The sequence below is a fragment of the Microtus pennsylvanicus genome, chromosome 3, assembly GCF_037038515.1.
Source record: "Microtus pennsylvanicus isolate mMicPen1 chromosome 3, mMicPen1.hap1, whole genome shotgun sequence".
Lineage (NCBI taxonomy): Eukaryota > Metazoa > Chordata > Mammalia > Rodentia > Cricetidae > Microtus > Microtus pennsylvanicus.
In genome coordinates this window covers 137,938,959-137,956,462 of record NC_134581.1, presented here as the reverse complement: position 1 = coordinate 137,956,462, position 17,504 = coordinate 137,938,959, and the positions used below count along the sequence as shown (strand labels likewise).

General features: G+C 43.2%; 1 protein-coding gene across 1 annotated transcript in view; it reads left to right on the top strand.

Moving 5' to 3' along the window:
* Nr4a3 (nuclear receptor subfamily 4 group A member 3) overlaps positions 1 to 10,941 on the top strand; it is a 41,447-nt gene extending 30,506 nt beyond the window's left edge. The window contains exon 8 of the mRNA XM_075967251.1: positions 7,643 to 10,941. Within this exon, the coding sequence (XP_075823366.1) occupies positions 7,643 to 7,890 (248 nt within the window). The 3' untranslated portion in view covers positions 7,891 to 10,941. The remainder of the gene's footprint in view (positions 1 to 7,642) is intronic.
* The last annotated feature ends 6,563 nt before the right edge of the window (positions 10,942 to 17,504 follow it).

Below are 17,504 nucleotides of genomic sequence, written 5' to 3'. Positions count from 1 at the left end.
TCAGTTTCAGGATCTGGAGATTGGAGAGCCGCGTTCAAGTCTTTATCTAGCCACTTCTTAGCTGCATGGTTTTGGGCAATCCCTCATCTTTTCTGAAAACCAGTGTTTTCTTTACTCACAGAGGTAAGGTCTTAGACCATTTAGGTTGCTATAACGAAAAAAACCATACGAGTAATTTATAGACAATAGAAATTCCTGTCTAGCACTTCTGGACACCCCTTCCAAGCACCCCCTCCCAATACTGTCACATTGAGTGTGAGACTTCAGCACGAATAGGAGCACAGTAATACCACACAGACAATAACGTGTATTTGTATGTTTCTTATAAAGAATAAACTAGTGTGTAGCTCTACAAAGGAGGAAAAAATCATCCAACCCTTTACTATTATTATTATCCTAAATGTTGTTTTCCAGGCAGAGCTAACTGTTCTCAGAATCTATGAATGGATTTAGCTTCCATACAATTGCATATATATGATACACTTGTTTATGCCTTCTTAGGGGCTTCACAAAAGCAGGGCAGTGATGCCAATATCGTGGCTTAATTTCCTTCAATCTTTGACTATGCAATGGTACATGCATGCTTTCCCTCAGACAAAGCAGTGGTGGGAGAAACTGTAAGGGAGTTCCTTTTTCGTCCCTCTGCCACGCCATGTACTGATTGTGACCATTTGTCAGGTCCCAGTTTTCTGTGGTGGCACGTGTTTCATCGTTCAGCTCATGTCAATGGGATTATATTTACTGAGCCTGGGGAGATAGCCCAGAGGGAAAGGGCTCAGTGCAAGCATGAGGACCTGAGTTCAGTCACCAGCACCCATGCAACTCCAGCAATGGGAAGAAGGAGAGAGAGAGAGAGAGAGAGAGAGAGAGAGAGAGAGAGAGAGATCCCTGGAGCTCATTAGCTAGTCAGCCTATCAGAATAGAGAGTTCTAGATTCATTCAGAGACTCGGGCTCTAAAATTAAGATCCAGAGTGATATAGCCTCCACATACATATGTACACATGCGCCCACATACATACAAGCACATAAGAACACACACACACATACACACACACAGATTTCCTTCTGAGGCTCATTCTAGGCACCTGGAATATACATTGGTACCCATACCAAAGTCTTAGGGCAAGGAGGATCTCATTCATCTTTAAAATGTCCTTAGTGTCTGGCACATGACCAATATTAGTTGAATAAATGGCTTGTAAATATCAGTAAATCTCTCAAATTAGGAAAGCCTAAATTATTTTTAGCCTGCCGTTGTTATTAGGAAAGAGTCTGACATCTCAAGGGCTGCCTAAGTTCAACTGAGATGAACTCAGTCGCTGTCTGTGGCGCAGCTACCACACGCCAGGTGCCTAGTCCCTTTTCCTTCAAGAGTCATGGTTTTGGAGAGACAGATAGCAACTCAAAGGCAGACAAGCACTTGGTCGCCTCAACCTGACACGTGGCTTCCTAGCCAGTGTGGGTTCTGGGACGGCCCACCAGTCAGTCAAGGACTCGTGACATATCACGTGACACGTCAAATGGCGGCAGCAGGACTCCCTAGAGAGAGGTGAGGCTTGGAGCAGGAAGACCCGCTGGATGTTGGCTGTTCCAGTAACTGTCCAGTTTCCCTTCCTTGTTGGCTGCTACTGTGTTATCTCTAAGTTGGCCAGTGCCACAAGACCCCGCTCCAAAAGCTGGCTGAGGGAGGGCATAGCCTACTGCGGAATACTGCCCATCTCTTCCCCCACTGCTTTCTGCTCTGAGGAAGAGATCCCGGTGCTTCTTTTATCAGCCAACAGGCAGAGACATGAGAACTGAAAAAAAAAAAAAAACAGCAAAAGTGAACTCAAAATAAGAAGCTAAGACAGAACTCTTGGAGGTTGGGATAAACTCCCTTGGGAGAGAGTTCTCACAGGCGAAACTATGTGAAATTATAATAAGCTGTCTTGGGAAGAGAAGTGTACAGAGACTAGGTGAACCCAGGGTAGAGATGCCGGCCAGCAGCTCTGAGGGAACAAGGACTGTCTAGGGTTGATCTTCTCCACCGGCTCATGGGACATAGTGTTGCATGTTCTAGTTGTGTGGACCTGGGACAGGACCCAAAGTTTTGTCTTTCTCATGGGCTCCTAGCTTATGTTGATGCTGCTGGGGTATGAGCCATTCTTTGAGGAACGATGGAACCTATTGGTAATAGGGATCCTTTGATATTAATAATAGCTCTTTTTTTTTTTAGCCAGTACATGGCGCTGTGCCAAGAACTTTACATGCATGGTCCTAATGTTGTTTCATGAATTTAGAAGCACCTGGGATGGAGCACAGCAAGGAAGCCAGTCAAAAGCAATTAAAGCAACATAGGCAGCAGATAGCAGAGATCTTCTCCAGAGGAAGTTGGAGTTGAGAGACGAACACAGATACAAGGAACACCACACAGAGAGTCTCTAAAGTTACTGGGATAGATTAAATTAATAGGCCCCACCCCCAAGAAGGGGTCCCTAGGAGAGTTTGGGGAAAGATTTCCGTGCAGATAAACTCAGAGCCATGGCTGACGTGGAGGGTAATGAATTGGGTTATAAATACGGAGAGTAGCCCCAAGTACTTATTGAGCACCTACTATGCGCCTGGCATTATTCCAAGTACTCTGCATGTAAAGATCACTTAATTCTCACAGCAAGACAAGAGGCAACTGCCATGTTAGCCCTCTCTCACAAGCCTGGAAACAGACCCAAATCACCCAGATAAGGGCTGACAGAGCAGAGAGGTTCGGAGGGGGCGCTCCTGCAGGCTAAGTCTGAGAGTTCAAGTTCTTTGCTGTTGGAAGCATCTTAACAACTCCCGACTCATCCTATGCACCCGAGCAACTTCCACAGTTAGTGTCCACTTAATCATCTCTGAGGGACTTTGGTCTGTCTTACAGATCCGTCTATCAGATGCATATTAGGTGTCCCTGATGTGCTAGGCTTGGTGCAGGAGATGGGACCACAGTGAGCAAATCTAGGGCATTTTCTCTAAGGAGCTTAAATCTAATGAAAGAGGCAGGCAATCAGATTTCAAACTTGCCTGTCCTGGGAAGGGAAAGGATCCTGTATTATATATAAGAGAATCTGACCTGGATAGACGACAAGAAGGAAGCTTCCTTGGCAAAATATTCGATCTGAGATGATGGGTGGATCGTAACTACCTGAATGGGGAAGACCCTGAGCATAGACTTAAGTTATTTTACTCATTAAACCCCACCCACTCCCTCTTCTCCCCTCTACTTCTCCCCCTCCCCTCCTCCTTTCTCTGCTCCTACCTCCTCTTGACCTCCAACTCCCTCCTGCCTCCTTCCTGCCCAGCAGAGCCATGTGACATGGATAACTAACAGGCATAGGAACCCAAACTTGTCTTTAGATGAGAACTTCCCACTGGGTAGAGTGTGCTACTTTCTCCCCTGCTCTGACCCATCTGTCCAAAGCACTGAACACATATCTAGCCACAGAGTAGATAGTTAATAAACATCTATTGGAAAAAGTAATGAGCCATTAGTTAATTAGATACACAGAAAGCAGGAGGACGCTGAAGGAAGGGCAGTTCAGATCGGAAGGAGGAGAAACTTTCTAACCATTAGAGGCAGTCAAAGGCAGATAGCGGCTGTGAGCAAAGTTCTCTCTGGTTTGGTTTGAAAGAAACTGGCCACGTTTGACTTTCAACTGTAGGCAATTGGCTTCATTCTTTGAATCTTCTTACGTAGTAATTAAAGATAACAGATCATTCATCTCTTTCTGTCTCTTAAAGTAATCTAAGTAAAAGAGTATAAGTTAGGGCTATTAGATGAATTTTATCAGAGGTTGAAATGACTGACCTGCCTATCTAGCTGGAATCTGACTCTGGTGTTGTAGTGCCTTGTGGTGGACAGTCCTCTCTTAGGTGAGAATTTAAACAGAGCAAGTCACAAGCCCTTCCAGTGTACATATACAATGTTTGTGACTCATGTCTAATACTGCACCGTGACTATGAACTCTGTTTTGACGTCTTGAAAATATAATGCTTGAGTTAAAATACTGAAAGTCAGGATGAATATTGTATAAATTCAGTGCAAAAAACTTGATGGGTCAAATCACGGGGAGTAATTTTTTTCCATTGCTGAGTATACGACCATGTGCATCACACATGCTCGGGGAGTACTCCACCACTAAATCTCATCCCTCCTGCCCAGAAAAAGCTTATTCTTCTATGCATGATTCTCTAGGAAAGGAGAAAACCCAAATATCTGGCTCCTCCCCCTCTGTATTTATGAACTCTGCATTTCAGCTCTGCAGCTGTTTGCCAATTTGCAAAGGAGCAGGGGGAGGGTGTCCCTTCATCTAAATGTCAGTGATTAGAATTTTAAGAAATGTTAAATTGCTGAGAAGGTTCCAGACTCTTGGCAACTCCCTGGTGATCTGAGAACCTTGCTGGCTGCCGGTATGCACAGAGTCTGAATTTTATCTTAGCTCCTCCAGAAAACTGAAGAAGCCAAAGGCTCTGAGTGTTTACAGCAAGAAAGGAGTGAGGTGCCTTTGGCTCCTAACAGGAGTGTCTACGAATTCCTCAAGGAATTCCAGGCCGGTTGATCCAGCTGGCAGGAGGTATCGATCTCCACTTCAATTCGCTGAATAAATAATGGTTGCCATAGTTATTGAGCAGCCGCAACCGGCTGGAGAGCAGAGAAAACTCCATGCCCGTCTGTGAGTTTGGCCATGAGAAAGTCTGGCTCTAAGGACCCACAATCAATTGACGCCCCCTCCCGCATCACACTGGACAAATTGCTTAGCTTCTTCATCCTGATAATGAGTGTGGGATCTTGGATGTTCTGTGAGACAGGAGGTCCTGGAAGGATGGGAAAGCCTCAATTAATGGACTGGCATTTGATTGTGAGAGACACCTCCTCTCCTGAGCTTGTAAATCAGATTTCACATAGCTCAGGGCTAATAGAATTTCATATCAGCAAGTTAGTGCTTGGCCATGTGACACATACGACAGAGCTTCATGAAGGACCATCTCCCACCTTGCTCTATTTTAACATTATTCTCCAAATAGCACTAACCAGAAATTTTAAAAGAAATAGGTAAAAGAGCCATCCAGTTATCTCATGAATATGTTCACATTTCATTTCTTCTCATCCTTTATGTGAAGAAAAGAATTGTACCCTCATTTATTTTGTGTGTATGTGTGCATGCGTGCACATTCCACAGTGCATTTGTGGAGGTCAAGAACACAACATAGGGGAATCCATTTCTCTCCTTCTACCGTGTGGAGACCACAGACTACACTCAGGCCATTGGGGTGGCACCAAATACCTTTACCTACTCAGCCATCTCGTCAACCCCAGATATGTAGTATTGTCTTGGCATAGATGCAATCACAACACTATTTTAAATTCTCTTTCTCATTTAATGTTATTTATATTTTCCCCATCTTGCTCAGTAATCTTCATCCTTATCCCCAGCAGTGTTAGGATCTCCTACTGCATGGACGTACCATTATTTATTTTCTCAGCAGTTCCCCTGTTCTCTAACTCTGTATCCCTCCCAGTGTTTCCTTTGTTTGGTTTCTTAGGTGTGGGGCGATAATAGATGAATGCTGCACCTAATAATTTCATACATATAAGGTTATTGTTGTTTCCAGTTGACTTCTTTGGATAAATTCCCAAGAATGGGGTAGCTTGGTCAGAGGCTATGAATGTTTTATATCTCTTGACACTTACTGCCAAGTTTCCCACCTGGTTCTATGCTTTGGGGCGAGGAAATAAGACTTTCAGCAGAAAACCTCTGTAAGCAGGACTCCTCAAGGTTCCCTTTCAGTGTTTCTTCTGAGCTTGAAGCACAGGGGCCATGCATTTAGTGGGGAGGTTTGCACCTGGCTAACCAGCTAATACTTTCCTAGGGCCAGCAGAGTCGAGAGCTGCAAAGCTTGGGGGTGTGGGGTTCCGTTCTCTGTTTTGTCTTCTAGCTGTGTCCTGCTCACCAAGCCTCAGCCGTTGTCTCAGGTGCTGACTGTCCCAGGGTGTTGCACTCTTCAGGTGGCCTCTGTCACACCGTCGTAGTTGAAGGGCATTTATATAGACGATCACACTTTCCTGCCAATTCATTGTGAAATGCTGAAGATGAACAGGAAGGGTAGGACCCAGACTCACGCATTTTCCACCCTGTAATTCCCATTTTCCTAGGAAGACATTGAGTCTTGAAGAAATTGGGTCACGGGGTAAAGGGCAGAGTCAAAACTGGATTCAGATCCAAATCCCAGGCTTCTTTCTCTATAGAACACTCATTAGACCAGAAACCTGCAAGCCACAGTCCAATCCACTGAGGCACTAGGAGTGAGTTCTCTGATGTATGTAATTACATCTTAACCCATCAGCTCTGGAAGGGGTCTTAGGGCCCCTTAACTCCACCCTTCTCCCTTAGTAAGGCCCTACTGAGGAAAGTACTTGCCCAAGTCACAGACCCTAGCCACACTGAAGATGCAGGTTTCCTGGTCCGCAGGCCTCATTTATTTGGGACAAGAAAGAAAAATGCCTGGGTTCTTGTTTTCTTTAGCTTTTGCTTCAGGGAAACAAACAGCTTTTTCTAGCAAAACTTGTGACTAAAACAACTACATAGAGAAGAAATTAGGAACTACTGTTAGAAGGACACCTACCCGCTCAAAAAGCGCAGTTTTATTTAAGGAAGACACATGGATGGGTGCGCATGCTCGCTCTCGCTCTCTCTCTCTCTCTCTCTCTCTCTCTCTCTCACACACACACACACACACACACACACACACACACACACACACACACAAACCAACATGGTGTTTAGATATAAATATACAAATAGAGGGAAACTGGGATAAAAGAGACCCCACTCTTCCCTTAGAAATGAGGTTCTGCTTTGCACAGGCTGTGACAGCAAAGTCGCGTGTATGGGATGTTGGGCTCCTGTGTTATCATGATATGATATATCATCTCATAGCCAGAGATCAGACTCTGCCTGGAAGATGGGCTTCCAAGACCAGCTTGCTGCAACCATGGGGTGGAGAACATCGCTAACCTTATCACAAAGATCCCAATGGTCAACGTGGGAATACTTTTCTGTGTAGCTTTGTGGAATTAAGGGGTACTCTCTGAATCTTGATAGATGCCTGCTCCTTGTCTTCTCACCCTTCCCCCTCTCTGCTGTGAATTTTCTTTCTCTGCCTCTGTGTGTCTCATAGTAGAGTTACCAGGCATAGGTCTAGGGGAAGAAACAAAACAGGGAAGGAAGGCTGACTTTTCCCAAAACCAGCTAGCGTGGGAACATAGGATCTGGCATTGAGGGGCGCACATCGGTGGCTCCTTCCCGCTTCAGGACAGAAACATCCATTCGTTTTCCTGTGCCAAGCCAAAGAGGCAAGACCGCTGGCCAGAAGGCCTCAGGGATATTCCCATTCCTGCCTCTCCAGTGCTGGAATTATAAGCATGTGCCACCACACCTGGCAGCCCCTGGGAATCCAAAGCAGGTCCTGGCAGAGCTGCTAGATGATCTGCCACCCCAGTCCGCAGAGGGCACTCTGCTTGTACAATGCCTGCTTACCCCATCTGGCAGAAAAGGAGAAAGAGCTTGACCTTTAGAGCCTTTTGACCTGCCCCCCAAAACTTAACCCTCCTCTGTCCTTCTGCAGAGCGACATGGGTTAAAAGAACCAAAGAGAGTGGAGGAGCTATGCAGCAAGATCATGAGCAGCTTAAAGGACCACCTGAGGAAGGGGCAGGCCCTCGAGCCCACGGAGCCCAAGGTCCTCCGTGCACTGGTGGAACTGAGGAAGATCTGTACCCAGGGCCTCCAGCGCATCTTCTATCTGAAGCTGGAGGACTTGGTGGCCCCACCTTCGATCATCGACAAGCTCTTCCTTGATACCCTGCCTTTCTGAGCAGGGAACCCCTTGCTCTGCTGGCAATTGATCACTGAGCTAGCTAAAGGATGGATTTGAACACCCGCCACTCCATCCTTCCTTCAGGGGAAAAGCAGCTTCCATAGAAAGCAAAGACTTTTTTTTTTCTGGTACCTTTCCTTACAACCTAAAGCCAGAAACCTTGCAGAGTATTGTGTTGGGGTTGTGTTTTATATTTAGGCTTTGGTGGGTGGGGTGGGAGGGGGCCTATAGTCCATGAGGCTTTTCTAAGAAATTGCTGACAAGGCACTTTTGGATGATGCTATCCCAGAAAGTGGGGGAAGGATAATACAACTGTTTCAAAACTCTTTCTGGGGAATACAATTACAGTTGCTTTGTATTTCAAAACAAGACCAGCCGAGGGCTGCTCACCAGGGTAGACTGTGTCTTAAGACTGATCCCTTTGGGATATACTTCCTGTATCAAGGGTACATACATCATGCAAGCAAGGCAGAAAAGTCCTTTTTCTTCATTTCTTTCTTCTTCTTTATAAAAACAAAAACAAATGGCAAAAAAATGGAAGATTATCTACAAATCAGACTTAGCAAAATGATAATGGCTGTTCGCTTCCATATACAAGTGCAATTTTTTTAAAGTGCTGTCTTACTAAGTCTTGTTGGTGAACTCTCCCTTATTTTATATGAAAATAAGGAGGCAGTCATGTTAGCAAATGACACGCTCATTTTCCTAGCAAAGGCTTGATCCACCTGCCCTGTAGAACCCTTCGGAGGTGCGGCCCACCTAAGACTTGCAGGCCACTCTTGATGGACTTTGACCCCTGATGACTATCCAGCTGACCTGAAGGGGGTCAGGTTATAAAATGGGTTGTGTACAACTACATTTGTTATATTCTATCAACCTGGACAGAGTTCTCTAGACCTACTAAGGTTGTAGCCAACTTCTGGTTCATCCATTCAGAAGCCCAAGGAGTGTTGGGTGAATCCATCAAGTTTTTGCTTCCCCTAAGGAGAACATGCAAATGAGTAGGAACTGGGTCACACAGGGTAAGCACCAGAGGTGATAAGGATTTATATATACATATATGTATATATATATATATATATACACCTATATATATACACATATAAAATTTAATTTTTGTTATTGGTTAAAGAGACAATTTTGGAAAGCAAGCGAATCATCTTTTTTTTTTTTAGAAAAAAGAAAAACCATAGTATTAATGAGTATTAATGTGAGGACTAGAAAGATTAGTGGGTTGCGGTTCAACATTCCGTGTTTGTGCCCCCTTTTATATGTTTCTACTGTTGATACCATATTATTATGAAATAATTTGTTGCATAGTGTCCTTATTTGTATGAACATTTGTATGCACGTTATATTGTAATAGCTTTGCCTGTATTTATTGCAAGACCACCAGCTCCTGGAGGCTGAGTTACAGAATAATCAAATGGGGTGTTCATGGTGACTTGGATACACCAGTTAGAAATTAAATAAGCATATATATATAAACATAGCAGGTTACATATATATTTATAATGTGTCTTTTTATTAACCATTTGTACAATAGACGTCACTTCCCAGGCCTTTATGTTATCCTTCATTTGCAGTGACCTTTAAGGCAGCACTGTTTAGCACTTTGATATGAAAATTTTGCTTATGTTTTGCTAAATTCAAATAATGTTTGAAGATTTTTAGGTCTAAAAGTCTTTATATTATATACTCTGTATCAAGTCAAGATACCTTTGGCCGTTTTGCTAAGAATCAAACTTTGAATGTCAAACTGATGTCACAGTAGCTTTTGTTAGCTTTAAATCATGTTTGCTTTAGTCTTTTTAAAAAAAAATAACAAAACTATGTTGTTTATATTGTCATTAAATTATACAATCAAACAAATGCCAAATGAATTGCCTAATTGCTGCAAAGTAATTATAATCTCTGCAGTTAGCTGCAGATAACAGATCATATCCTTTCCTCTTTTTCCCCCCCAAATCACTCGGATATTTGATTGTGTACTTTGTGTGAGATTTTATGGAAGATATTACTTTTCTATCAAGATGGCAGGGCCTGGAATGTTAGGATTTTGAACCTCAGACTTGGAAGGGGCCTGACCCATCAACTGATCAGATCTCCTGAAGTTCACGACGGAGAAGACTGGGGCCCATTGCAGGGCAAACAGCTGCAACAGAATGGAGACGAACACCCCGTTCACCTTTGCTTAGTCCTTCCCCCACCACTCACTGCATCCATAGGAAGTAGACTCTCAAACATAGTCACTCATACTAACACTGTACCTGCAGACAGCCTCGAATAAAATAGTACTTCGGCATTAATTTGTTGAGCTTATATGCAAACATAATAAACATTATTAAATATCAGGAAAGCTAACATTTCACACAGGACCGCTTCAGACCAAATTCAAATTGAATTTGAATAAATTAGAAGTACTGAGCATACATAACCTTCTTGTGCACCTTGAGTATTCGAAAGTTAATCCTTGTTTTTGTCCTGTCCGAAAAGGAGAGCCAAACGGCGGCTCAGTGCTCTAAGGAAATGCTGTTCCTTTTTGTCAGTCCATCAGACTAAAGGGAAAGGACTGTCTAGGCATCCTGTCTACTGGTTTGAAGAAATAATGGAGCTGTTTTAGTTACAGGGCCAGACACTAGTGCTCAAAGGAAAGACGATACAGCCAGTGTTCTTCCGTCTTCCGTAGTTATCACAACTATGAGAGCCTCTCAAGTCATCTAGCTGTTCAATTTCTTTTTTAATGTTGACACACAAGTGTAAGCAGAGTGGATGGCTCCCTAGCTCTGAGGAGGACAAGCATTAAGGCAGGTGATTCCTCCCCTTGAGGGGAGTGCTCTCTCAGTGTGAAGCCACCCTTGGCTGGAGATTGGGTATCTACCTGCTGTTATTGGAGAGTGCCTTGCTTTTGTTTCAAATGGCTGAGTTTCCCCGAGCCCTTCTCCTCTAACAGCATTGCTTATTAGTGTGTGTTAACCTGTGGTTTGAAAGAAATGCTCTTGTACATTACCAATGTAAATTTAAATAATTAAATTAAATTACATTTTACCAATGGCTACTGGTGTGTTGAATGGGCATGCTTCCTTCAGCAGCTTTCTCTTAATTGGGGTAGTAATATTTACTGTAAAGTCTTTAAACACGTCCACAAATGGATTTTTTTTAAGGCTTAGTGATGCTGCAAAGTTAATAGATATTCTGGATCAGGGATAGATTAAACCTCAGCAATTGGGAAGAAGGATGCGCTAAATTCAATAACCATTTATTGACTGTTTCCTGGGGGTAAGGCATGCTGGGTGCACCTAGGACACACATATGCCCATTATATAAAACTACATTTTCTTTCCAACTGCAGATAATGTGGATGGAACTATTCGTTGCCTAGTAGTCTTCATAGAGACAAGGAAAAATCATCTTTGCATCACGATGATATTGTTTGTGAGCCCAAAATTGTGAGACTCGAGGCTGTAGTCTTCCAAAACTGAGCAGTGTGCTCTAATCCACCCCACCCCCTCCTCCTGGTTTATTCCATTGCTGCTGCCTGGACCAAAGTTCCTTCTTTCTGAAATTCAGTTTGGATTCAAACTCATCCCCATTCCTCTTAGAGTCTCCGTACAGTGTGCCTTCCTGGGAGTTGATCCTTTGAAAGTAAAAATATTGTGGTTGTTCTAAGGAAGATCACCAGGCCCACATCGGGCATCATCTGTGACAACTAAATCCGGTGTGATGCTCAGGATCCAGGCCTTCTCCATACAGGTCTACCGCAGCTTCATTAGCTCAAGTGTAAATATGCTTAGAAAGAAACAAAGGAGCGGCACAGCACATCTCCAGCTGTGTAGGAATTAAAATAAACGGTAAGCCAAAAGTAATACCAATAATAATAATTACTAAAGCCCTTTTCTGGAGACCATATGGACAAAGGCCTGGTTTGAATAGGAAGGGACAGGAGACCAGGGATAAATAAATCAGATTTGCCCGTGGCTGAAATTTATAAATGTACAGGGATAAACACAGAAAGTTTGTTGTTGACTTTTTTCCATAGCAGAAAACACACAGTACATAAAAAGTGCCACCATTTGAACTGTACTGGTCACTAGTGTTAAGTAAGGACACTTACAGTGGCCAAGCAGTTTCAAGAATCTTCCCGTCTCGCAATGCTGAAGCTATACTCATCAAACAACAACTCCCCGTTTTCTGCTCAGAGCCCCCTAAGAGCTATTTCTGCCTCTGTAAATTGATTACAGGATTTGACCCTTTTGGTCTGGCTGATTGCACTTAACACTCTGTAACAATTACCAGAATTCATTTCTTTTCTAAGGCTAAATACTCCACTGTAATGTATAATCCTCCACATTTTGCTTAGCCATTCCTCTCTCAGTGCATACGTGGACTATACCCACCTTCTGGCTATGATGACCAACAGGTGAATAGCCAAAAGAGGTGTCCCAGGTCCTCACACCCTGCTTTCTCCTCTCCCAGTAATTGTTGGCCTCTCCTAAGTAGAATTTAAACACTTTCCATGTATAGGTGCATTTTATTATTGTTTTAGTTTGGTGATTTGGGGTTTTTGTGTTTTGTTTTACTTTCACTTTGCCTTAGCTACTGATTTCAGGGGATCCCTCTCATTAGTTCCTTCTTTTAGGAAAGATCTGAAATTTTCTCCCCAATCATGGATATTTATAAACCTTTGTTATAAAGCTAGACTAACAACTGGAAAAAAAAAAACAACCTAAAATCTGAGAGGCTCTCAGGACTGGCCCAGATGTTTGTCTTTGGAAGTCCTCAGTCCATTGAAAAATCCCAAACGTCAGAAGACGATTCTGCATTTCTAGTGCTCAACACCCCACAGGGTGCATAGAATTTGTAGAAGTTTATATAAATAAACTGAAAGAAAAAAACCATATGATCACTTCATTAGATGCTGAAAAAGCATTCCTCAAAATTCAACATCCATTTATGATAAAGGTCTTGAAGAGATTAGGGATACAAGGGTCATACCTAAATATAATAAAAGCAATTTACATCAAGCCGACAGCTAACATTAAATTAAACGGAGAAAAACTCAAAGCCATCCCACTAAAATCAGGAACATGACAAAGATGTTCACTCTCTCCATACCTCTTCAATATAGTGCTTGAAGTTCTAGCAATAGCAATAAGACAACATAAGGGGATCAAGGGGATTCGTATTGGAAAGGAAGAACTTAAGCTTTCGTTATTTGCAGATGATATGATAGTATACATAAGCGACCCCAAAAACTCTACCAAAGAACTCCTACAGCTGATAAACACCTTTAGTAATGTGGCAGAATACAAGATCAACTCCAAAAAATCAGTTGCCTTCCTATACACTAAGGATAAGGAAGCAGAGAGGGAAATCAGAGAAGCATCACCTTTCACGATAGCCACAAATAGCATAAAAATATCTTGGGGTAACTTTGACCAAGGAAGTGAAAGATCTATTGGACAAGAACTTTGAGTCTTTGAAGAAAGAAATTGAAGAGGACACCAGAAAATGGAAGGACTTCCCTTGCTCTTGGATTGGGAGGATCAACATAGTAAAAATGGCAATTCTACCAAAAGCAATCTATAGATTCAATGCAATCCCCATCAAAATCCCATCAAAATTCTTCACAGATCTGGAGAAGACAATAATCAACTTTATATGGAAAAACAAAAAACTCAGGATAGCCAAAACAATCTTATACAATAAAGGATTGTCTGGGGGCATTACCATCCCTGACTTCAAACTCTATTACAGAGTTACAGTATTGAAAACAGCTTGGTATTGGCATAAAAACAGAGAAGTCGACCAATGGAATCGAATAGAAGACCCTGACTTTAACCCACAAACCTATGAACACCTGATTTTCGATAAAGCAGCTAAAAGTTTACAATGGAAAAAAGAGAGCATCTTCAACAAATTGTGCTGGTAAAACTAGATGTCAATCTGTAGAAGAATAAAAACAGACCCATATCTATCACCATGCACAAAACTCAAGTCCAAATGGATTAAAGACCTCAATATCAGTCTGAACACACTGAACCTGATAGAAGAGAAAGTGGGAAGTACTCTACAACACATGGGCACAGCAGACCACTTCCTACGTATAACCCCAGCAGCACAGACATTAAGGGCCTCATTGAATAAATGGGACCTCCTGAGACTGCGAAGCTTCTGTAAAGCAAAGGACACTGTCACTAAGACAAAAAGGCAACCTACTGACTGGGAGAAGATCTTCACCAACCCCGCAACTGACAAAGGTCTGATCTCCAAAGTATATAAAGGACTCAAGAAACTAGACCGTAAAAGGCTAATCAACCCAATTATAAAATGGGGCACTGAGCTGAACAGAGAATTCTCAACAGAAGAACTTCAAATGGCCAAAAGACACTTAAGGTCATGCTCAACTTCCTTAACGATCAGGGAAATGCAAATCAAGACAACTTTAAGATACCATCTTACACCTGTCAGAATGGCTAAAATAAAAACCACCAATGATAACCTTTGCTGGAGAGGTTGTGGAGAAAGGGGTATACTCATCCATTACTGGTGGGAATGAAAACTCTCTGGAAAGAAGTGTGGCGGTTTCTCAGGAAACTCGGGATCAACCTACCCCTGGACCCAGCAATACCACTCTTGGGAATATACCCAAGAGAGGCCCTATCTTACAACAAAAGTATATGCTCAACTATGTTCATAGCAGCATTGTTTGTAATAGCCAGAACCTGGAAATAACCTAGATGCCCTTCAATGGAAGAATGGATGAAGAAAGTATGGAATATATACATATTAGAGTACTACTCAGCAGTAAAAAACAAGGACTTCTTGAATTTTGCATACAAATAGATGGAAATAGAAAACACTATCCTGAGTGAGGTAAGCCAGACCCAAAAAGAGGAATATGGGATGTACTCACTCATATTTGGTTTCTAGCCATAAATAAAGGACATTGAGCCTATAATTCGCGATCCTAGAGAAGCTAAATAAGAAGGTGAATCCAAAGACAAACATATAGGCATCCTCCTGAGTATTAACCTTCATCAGACAATGAAAGGAGACAGAGACAGAAACCCACATTGGAGCACCAGACTGTGATGGAGGAAGGTCATTGGTTAAATAAAAAGAAACTGCTTGGCCCTCATTGGTTAGAAGATAGGTGGGAGGAGTAAACAGAACAGAATGCTGGGAGGAAGAGGAAGTGAGTTCAGACTCCACAGCTCTCCTCTCAGGAGCAGACGCCTCAGAGAGACGCCATGCTCTCAGCTCCCAGGCAGACGCATGCGATGAGGCTCTGACCCAGGATGGACATAGGCTAGAATCTTCCCGGTAAGCGCACCTAGGGGCGCTACACAGATGATTAGAAATGGGCTAAATTAATATGTGAGAATTAGCCTAGAAGAGGCTAGATAGAAATGGGCCAAGCAGTGATTAAATGAATACAGTTTGTGTGTTGTTATTTCGGGCATAAGCTAGCCAGGCAGCTGGGGTGCTGGGGACGCAGCCCCGCCGCTCAAATTACTACAAATGGCGCCCAACGTGATGGACTAAACCCACTTAAAAAACCTGAGAAGGCGACACTTCCTGATCAACCTACAGGGCTACACTGCCCGGTACCTCCTCTCTATTCCTATCCCATCCATCCAGCTTACATCCAGATCCCCACACCCCCTGTTTCTCTCCCCCTCCCTTCCTTGGTGGCAGAGAGCCTCCCTGCTCTGCCTGCTTGGGCGCTGGGTCCTAACCCCAAGCGTAGGGTAAAGGGGAGCTCGGGGGCTTCTTTGTCCCCATAGCCCGCCTGCAGCAAGCAGGGTGGGCCCTTTGTCTGCGAGCGAACCAAGCAGCACGGAGTTTCGATCAGGGCACCTAGTGAGACATCATTGTGGTGAGTGAGTGCTGCGGCACCCGGGAACAGCCCGCCTACACTTCCGGATCAACCTACAGGGCTACACTGCCCGGTACCTCCTCTCTCTTCCTATCCCATCCAGCTTACATCCAGATCCCCCTACCCCCTGTCTCCTTCCATCCCTCCCTTCTTGGAGCAGAGTGCCTCCCTGCTCAGCCTGCCTGGGCGCTGGGACTGAACCCGAAGGTGAGTGCAAAGGGGAAGGTGGTAGCTCCTTTGTCTCCATAACCTGCCTGCAGCAAGCAGGGTTGGCCCTTTGTTTGCGAGCTAACCAAGGAGCAAGGAGATCCGAACTGGACTCCAGGAGAAACATCACGGGGGAGTGACATCACTTGGAAGGTACATCAGTTGGCAAGAAGACCTGATCCTGTAAAAGAAGATCCATAGGAGAATATTGGAAGGAAGAGATGGGGAGACGCCAATGCAAGAATTCACCCAACAATCTGAAAAACAACACGAAACCACCAGAAGCCAGCGACCTCACAACAGGAGGACATGAACACCTTAATCAAGAAGAAGGAGAAAAAACTGACTTCATGACAGGGATTGACACCCTTAAACAGCATATAAAAAACGCCCTTATAGAAATGGATGAGAAGTATAACAGAAAGTTCGAGGAATTGAGTAAATCAGTGAATGATACCCTAGGAAAGCAAGGAAAAACAATCAAGCAGATAATGGAAACAGTTCATGATTTGAAAAATGAAATGGAGGCAAAGAAGAAAACACAAACAGAGGGCCGGCTGGACATGGAAAATCTAGGTAAACGAATAGAGACTACAGAAACAAGCATAACCAGCAGAATACAAGAGATAGAAGAAAGAATCTCAGAGTCTGAGGATAACATAGAGAAAATAAACGCACTGATCAAAGAAAACAGCAAGTCCAACAAACTCTCATCACAAAACATTCAGGAAATATGGGACATAATAAAAAGACCAAACCTAAGAATAATTGGAGTAGAAGAAGGAGAAGAAGTGCAGCTCAACGGTCCAGAAAATATACTTAACAAAATTATAGAAGAAAACTTTCCCAACCTGAAGAAGGATGTACCTATGAAGGTTCAAGAGGCATACAGAACCCCAAATAGGCTGGATCAAAAAAAAACATCCCCTCACCATATAATAATCAAAACACAAAATATACAGAATAAAGAAAGAATATTAAGAGCCGCAAAGGAAAAAGGCCAACTTACTTATAAAGGTAAACCTATCAGACTTACACCTGACTTCTCTATGGAAACCATGAAAGCCAGAAGGTCCTGGATAGACGTACTGCAAAAACTAAGAGACCATGGATGCAAGCCCAGACTACTATATCCAGCCAAGCTTTCGTTCACCATAAATGGAGAAAACAAAATTTTCCAGGATAAAAACAAATTTAAGCAATACGTAGCCACAAATCCAGCCTTACAGAAAATAATAGAAGGAAAATCACTAACCAAGGAGTCCAACAAAACCTCAATAACTCAGACATCTAGAGACCCTTCACCAGCGCAACTCAAAGAAGGGAAACACACAAACCCTACTACTTAAAAAGTGACCGGAGTTAACAACCACTGGTCATTAATATCACTTAATGTCAATGGACTCAACTCACCTATAAAAAGGCACAGGCTAAGAGACTGGATACGAAAACAGGATCCAACATTCTGCTGTCTACAAGAAACACACCTCAACCACAAAGACAGGCACCTACTCAGAGTAAA